General features: G+C 61.1%; 1 protein-coding gene across 1 annotated transcript; it reads right to left on the bottom strand.

Annotated features, from left to right (window-relative positions):
- Positions 1–648: 648 nt before the first annotated feature.
- On the bottom strand, positions 649–6608 carry FGF5 (fibroblast growth factor 5). The gene is made up of 3 exons (XM_062494095.1): positions 6302–6608; positions 3909–4012; positions 649–990 (listed from the first exon to the last, which is right to left on the bottom strand). Exons 1-3 carry the CDS (start codon positions 6606–6608, stop codon positions 649–651), a joined length of 753 nt encoding a protein of 250 aa, XP_062350079.1.
- Positions 6609–7163: the final 555 nt, after the last annotated feature.

Genomic DNA, 7163 nt, shown 5'->3' with positions numbered 1-7163 from the left:
AGCTGTCCAGGGAAGAACAGGAGAGACCACCAGGAATGGGCTGCAAACAGCCACCCTTCTCCCCAAGCCCGCAACCCTCACAAAACACATACACACATCTATTATTGCCAACAGAGGGTTTGGAGACCACCTGGTACCACAGATAAGGCGACTGAACAGGCACAGCTTGGTCTCCCTGTTTTATTTGTGGAAGCAAAGAGCTGGCTTCTAAGAGAAGGGCAGGGGTCAGACCTGGATATGCGGTGCCTGAGGTATGGTCAGAGGAAAAAGTGCAGCAAGAAGGAGATGCAAGAGAAACAAAACCGCTTGGCTTTGAACATCTCTCTCGAGCGAAAATGATTGTCAAAGGAGTCACTAGTGAAAACAAGAAACTATGTTTGCTACAGAGGTACCTTTCTTCTCCTTCCTGCAAGAGAAGGCCAACCCGAGGTCCGTGCGGTGCTTTCAGCCCACTGCAGAAACGCTCTCAGTCAAGCCCGAGCCGCTCATCCCAGCACAGTCCTCAGGGATGGCTCCCGGCTCGCGTGGTTGAGAAGGCCAGGATGGAGTCCAGCGCGGCCGCCCGGGAGCGGACCCGCGTCCCCCCGCAGGGGTCACCCCGAACGCTCCCGGGCGCCTCCGGGGCCAGCACCCATCCCCGTGCTGGCACTACCCAAAGCGGAACTTGAGCCGGTACTTGACGGGGCCGGGGCTCCTCCGAGGTGGCGACGGGGCCAGCTTGGCCTCGGGCGGCGGGGGCTTCTTGTCGGGGAGCGCCACGGTGAAGGCGAGCTCAGGGGGCTGCGGCTGCCAGAAGCGGGGCAGGAAGTGCGTGGAAACGTGCTGGGGCCGGGCGCGGGGGCTGCAGCCCCGCTTGGCTTTGCCCCGCTTGTTGAGAGCCACGTACCAGGGGCGGCCCGAGCGGGGGCTGCGGTGCACGGCCGAGGCGTACGTGTTGTAGCTGTTCTCCTGGAAGCGCTCCCGGAAATGGCAATCCGCCGTGAAGCTAGCCTGCGGGTACAGAGGGGACATCGCTCGCAAGGGCCGGGGGGAAGCTGTTCCCCAGCCCCCCGCCCCGGCTGGCTCGGCCATCCCCCCAGCACAGGCCCTAAGGACCGGGCGGGGAGTGCTGGGCACAAGCGCTGAGCACGCCCAACGCCTCCCTGCTCGGAAAGGCCCCAGTCCAGAAGCTGCTTGCCACCTGGCTCGGGGCTTCCTTGGGAATAAAAAGGTTTGAGCTGCCCCAGTTATGCCCTTGCCTTCAGTCCCAATAAATCACTCCAAAACAAAAGCGCAGAGCCTAGCTCTCCACGGCGTGCCCACTTCCCTGGGTCCCCTGGCTGGAGCTTCCAGCAGCCCCTCCCAAATCCGCCGCCACACTTGAGCCTGGCAGTACCTGGTGCCCTAAAAGCCTCCCCAGCTCAACTGCACTGCAACACCTCCAAACCACTGATGTGGAGCAGATGCTGAGCTCTCCAAGCCCAAAACCAACAACCGAGAACAAGACCCACCTCCACCAGGGCTTTGTAACTACAAACAAAGTGTTTCCACAGCCCAAATTTAACCCAAGAAGTCGAGCTTCCCAGCACAAGCAACAGAGGCCACAACCTGCCACGCACATTTTGCCTCACAGCACCTGAAATTAGGTGGTCTTTAGCTCGCTGCTTCTGAAGGACCTCACCTCCGTGACTCATTTCTCATCTCCCCGTCTCTCATCCAACCTCCCTGCTGTTTCCCCCGTGCACAGGCCTGCTGTTTCCCAGCAGGGCTTTGGTGACCCTTGGTACTCCCTGAAGCCCCAGTGCTCAGGAAGAACAGGAGGGAAGCCCCTGCCCTACCCTGGGAAGCACAAGAGCTGCCTCACCGTGATCCCATCTGACTCGCCCATATCCTGGCCTCTCAGCTCAGCACGGCACCGCTCCATTCTGGAAAAGCCATTTCCGCCCCACAGAGGGGAGGCAGGGCAGCCACAGCACCCGTCTGGCATCAGATGTGCTCCACGGAGCTCCAGAGACCATCACCAAGAGCAGTCCTGAAGCCCGATGAACTGCAAAAACTACTTGAACAGAGATTGGCCCCCGGCGAAGGATGGGCCTTTGTGGCAACTCCTGGGGAGGGACAATGGACAATTACCTGGGCCATTCCATGGCCCCGGGTCCATGCTAGACAAGCACAAAGCCCGTCCCACCCCCTCCATGCTAAAAATGGACAAACAGGAGAGCGAAGATTTATCAACGAGGAAAAAGCCATCTGTGCACACAACTGATAATTGCCGGGATAACTGTCATTTTCTGAAGCTGCTGCCTCTAAAAATGAACCACTCAGTAATTTAATTAAGCTGGCAAAAAAAAAAAAAAAAAAAAAAAAAGGAAATAAAGAGGAGGAGAGCGTCTGTAAGAGACCAAGCTAGGATAGAGCTGAGCCCGAGAGTGAGTTTTGAAGGAGCCCAGATTCTGGCAGGAATGACTTTCGTCCGTGCTTCAGCGCAAAGTCCCCGGCCTGACTCCCATATCAAAGCTCTGTCCTGAGTGACGGGCACAGGACGTGCTTTGTACTGCTCGCAACTCATTAGGCCATGAAATAACTTCAATCCTGCCAGTGCAGGAAAGAACAACAGATGCCGGGTTTGCATTATCGGCATTGTTTAGTCCAGCAATCTTTAGACATTTGGGTCAAGTTTCTACAGATTTGTGGCTTTCAGCTGAGCGGGGCATCGTGTGTCCTCACCCCTGCCCTGACCCTCCTGACTGAGGTCCCTCTCCAGCCCTGCCCTTTGTGTGTCAACAATTAACCATGCACCATAACGAGGCTTGATTTAATTTCGGCCTGTGCCAGGGAATCAGTCAAGGCTCCAGCTCAGATAAGAGGCCCATTGTACACCAGAGGGGAAGGCTCTGGAGGGTCTGGCCACCGTGCTTCGCCTGCTTCCCTCTCCTCTCCATCCTTTGCCTCTCCTCCGCACCTCTGTTCTCACCTCCTTTTCCTCCTTGGAACCATTCCCCTTTTCCCCCCAAATGCTATTCTTGCTGTTGCTTTATTTCCTCAAGTAAGCAGGCACGTGCTCACCGTTCCAGCATCAGTAGGCTTCAGGAGCCACACTCCAAAAAACGCTTAAAGGAGAGAGAGGCGATTTCACCCATCTCCCTGGAACTGATCCGCGGCTCCGGGCAGCACAAGCACACCCGTGACAGCCCCTCTGGGACCGGGAGCTTTGTCTCAACTGCGGGGTGGGCAGCTGCCTTTTCCTTTCCCCAGCCCCTGCGGCCGACCAGGCTCTCTGGGAGCCACCCTCAGGGACAAGACACTACCTGGGCACCACCAAAGTGCCTTCCAAAGGCACTGCCTTCCCCGCAAGCACTGCAGCTCACTGTGCTTCTCAGAAGGACCTCTGGAACCGATAACAACAAATGGGGAAGCAACATCCCGAGACTGAAACAAGCCACCAAAATAACTTAGGGATCCGTTAGACACAGAAGGCTGCAAACAGCATCCCGGGACCCGCAGCAAACTTCAGCCTTCAGCAAACCATCCTGCAGAGCCACATCAGCAGCATTTTGCCATCCTAGCTGCCACATGGCTGCACGGTCCAGACCTCACCTGCCGAGCCTCTCCAGGGCTCCCTGTCGCCAAGGGCAAAGCCAGCCTGAGCCCAGGGCTGCCGGCGCCACGCGCGCTGCTTGCCACAAGACACTTGGCTAAAAACCCTTCTGCGCGATCTGCTGCAGAACTGGCTAAAAATAACCCAGCCATGCTCAAAGAGCAGGCTCTGCTGGAGCACACGGAAAGACACGCGTGGCCCGGCACCAAGCCCTGAGGAGGAAGGTGGGCCTGGGGGCTCTGGCCTCACCTGTCCCCTCCGCGGGTCCGGTGCCGCCCGGCACAAAGCCTCTAACGAACAACACATACTGAGAAAGGGGGGGTTTACTTACACTTGCATGGAGTTTTCCTTTTTTTGACATCGCTAAAAATTTGTTGCTGAAAACTCCTCGTATTCCTACAATCCCCTGAGACACAGCAAATATTTCCAAAATACCTAGGATGACAGAAATCCCAAAATAAATCACAGTTCTTTTCGTATCAGTGTGACAGAAAAAATAAACACAACTCAGTCTGACAGGTTTGCATTTCTTCTCCCACGTCCCTGCTCCTCAGCTGCCTGGCTCCACCCAGCTCCTTTTCCATCCCTCTGCCTCACAGAGAAACCTCCATCCACTCTGGGATGGACACAGGCCACTGGCTGGGACTCGGATTGGTTTTTCTTTTCTTAAAGCTCCGTTTTGGGGCACAACTCCTGGCTGGGCCTGTGGTAGAACAAGTTAACCCACGGGGAAACTTCTGCCAAGGGTGGGACAAGTCCCCCGTAGCTACAGCAGCCTGCTGGGATCAGAGGCGCCCGTCCTCATCCCACAGACACTCGGAAAGTTGGGGGCACACGAGGCAGCTGGGGCTAGAGGCGCCTCTGCTGCTCCCTGACACTCCATTCTCTCAGCAGGGCTTGGGGCACTGCGCAGCCCGGCCATGGAAAAAAACAGAGTTTCCTGAGTGTGATGGGGCTTCTGGCCCCTGATAGGCCACACAGGACCTGCAACTCATCTGACAGAAGAACTGCAGCCACCGGGCACCCCTCAGCAGCAGCAGCGCCGGCACGTCACCTGCCCAGGTGGTGTGGGGTACCTGGGGCAGAGGGCCAGGCATCCCCCCAATCTCTGCCATCTGGGGGAGCAGCACCACAACCCCAGCATCACCTTGGCACCCCAGGAAACCGGGACTGGTGCCCAGCTACAGCCCCAGCGGCTCTGTGGCCCCGGCCCCTGAGGAAGCAACCCCCAGAGCATCTCGCCTGGCCCCCAAAGGGCCATGGGATTAACGTGCCAGGAGCAAACACAAGCCACGCTAAATCCCCCAAGGCTGGGTATCGGATCACCACTTCCCATGGTTATTTTAAGGAGGAAGCGCATCCCCCGGAGGCACCCAAGTCCCAGCACCACGGGCCTGGGGGTCACTTTCGGGGGCTTATGGGCTGCCATATCCCTCACCCCACTTGCCCGAAGCCACGAGGCTCTGCAGCCCTGCTGCAGCAAGGCAGCCACGATGCCCAAGACCCATCGGTCCTCTAGGGCACCCCAAAACCTCCGGTCCTTTGGGCACGTCCCTGCTGCCACAGCAGATGTGCTCCTGTTTGCTGGGGCTGGCCGAGGTCAAGCCCTATTTCCCAGGGGCCAAAGCCGGGGCTCCCCGGCCAAAAGGCAACCTCTTCCTCCCAAGGACCTCCTCACAGCAGCACCCCGGCACAGCCCCCCCCCCCCACCAGCGCGTGTCCCCAGCCAAGGCTGGCTCTGCTCCGACACCCGGAGCTGCTGTCACTGCGGCCTTTCCGGGGGCCATGGCTCAGGTTAAGGAGGCAGGAACTGGACATAATTCAGGCCTCTCTGCAAGACAGCTGTAGCACCAAACTTGTGCCAGCCCTTCCAAAGCCTTGTTTCCCAATCCAGCTACGGCAGGGGTGCCCCATTTCGCTGTCCATGCCCTCAACAGCCACAGGCCACGCACCAGCTGTGCCCACGAAGCCCCGAGCTCTTGGGCTCACAGCAGTCCTGCCCAGGGACTGTCCTCCTTCGTGGGGCCACAGCACAGTCTGGGCCCCAAATTCTTTGGTCCTGGGCAGATGTGGCTGCTGCTCCATGAACGGTCCCAACAGCTGAGCAGCACGCGCTGCCGGGGTCACCTCGGGCCCGAGCCCTCGGGCTCCTGAAGGGATTTTTCATCCCCACCTGCCATTTCATTCTCTCTAGCAGGATATCACGGCAACTCCGACCAGAGGATAAGCCATGAGTTAGCACAGCTTTCTCTCAGGGGAACGTCAGCCTCAGTCCTATTTTTAAACTGAATATATCCTATCACTGTGCCGGGGAGAATGAGAATGCAGAGAGAGGGATGGAAAAGTCTGCCGGGGAAAGGGCCGAGAAGGGGCAGCATCCTCTCCCCCAGGTGCCTGGCAAGGGGCTGTGGGGGCAGCGCAGACCTCAGGCTCTCACAGCATCCCCACGGGCTCCCTTCCTCGGGCTGGGCCAACCCCCAGGCGGCACTTTGCGGCACAGGACGGGCAGCTCTCAAGGGGCCCGCAAAGCACAGCCCCACCGGCGCTCCGAACGCCCCCGGCCCGGGCCCGCCAGGGTTGCAGCTCACCCGGGGCAAGGGCTACAGGAGCGAGGGGCTCCGGCAGCCCCGGTGGGGATGGGAAGAGCTCAAGGACGGGGATGCTCGGGGATGCTCAGCCCCACCAGCCCCCCAGCCCCCCCCCCCCCCCCCGATCCCCACTCACTGAGCGGACTCGCATCGTGGGCGCCGTCCACGCGGCCGTCGGGGTGCAGCTGCAGGTGGAAGCCGATGCCCACCCGGCAGTAAAGGCGGCCCCGCCGCCGATCCGGGCGGCTCCGCGGGAAGCGGCTCGGCCCCGCCGCCGCCGGGGAGGAGGAAGAGGAGGAAGACGCGGGGGCGTTGCGGCCCCGCTGAGCCCCGCCGGGCACCTGCTCTCGCCGGGCGCGGGCGGGCAGGGCGAGGAGGAGGAGGAGGAGGAGGAAGGACGGGCTCATGCTGCCGCCGGGAGGGAGGGAGGGAGGGCGCCGCATCCCGCTCCGCTCCGAGCCCTGGAGGGGGGGACCGAGCACGGGGGGAGCCGGGCCGCCCCTCCCCGCTATTTATAACCGGGCGGCGGCCCCGCACCTGTGCCCGGCCCCACGCCCCCCCCGCATCCCCCCCCTTTCCCGCGGCAGATGCGGGGCTCGGGGCGCATCCGTGTGGGAATTAACTTGTCCTCCTCGCCGGGACGAGGCCACGGGGCTGCAGGACGCTGGCGACAGGCTCGGGTTGCAGCCCCCACGCCCGGGGCTCGGGGGATGACGCGGCAGCTGCACACCCGGCCCGGGGCAGGGCGCCGGGAGCAGCCCCCCAAGGGCACAGCCGCTCTCGGCGTCCGGAGCAGCCCCCGGGGATCACGGAAGGGTCCCCGCCACAGCTCCCCAAGGGCATTTCACGGCCCGCAGCTAAGTGGCGGCCTACGAGATGCTCCTCGGTTCCGGGGCAGAGGGGGCACGGCCCCAGCCCCCCGCCACCGTCAGGGTGACCTGCACACGAGCCGGGGGCCCCCGGCACCAGCGGCGCCGCTCCTCCCGAGCGCGAAGCCC

The sequence above is a fragment of the Cinclus cinclus genome, chromosome 5, assembly GCF_963662255.1.
Source record: "Cinclus cinclus chromosome 5, bCinCin1.1, whole genome shotgun sequence".
In the NCBI taxonomy this organism is placed as follows: domain Eukaryota; kingdom Metazoa; phylum Chordata; class Aves; order Passeriformes; family Cinclidae; genus Cinclus; species Cinclus cinclus.
This window is presented reverse-complemented; position numbering and strand designations above follow the sequence as displayed.

Bases quoted from the DNA above. Each gene is read 5' to 3' on its own strand.
- FGF5 (XM_062494095.1), bottom strand. From the start codon at position 6,608: ATGCGGCGCCCTCCCTCCCTCCCTCCCGGCGGCAGCATGAGCCCGTCC. The intron at 4,013-6,301 runs GTGAGTGGGGAT...CTGTCATCCTAG, and splicing joins CCACGATGCGAGTCCGCTCA to GTATTTTGGAAATATTTGCT. The intron at 991-3,908 runs GTAAGTAAACCC...CTGTACCCGCAG, and splicing joins AAGGAAAACTCCATGCAAGT to GCTAGCTTCACGGCGGATTG.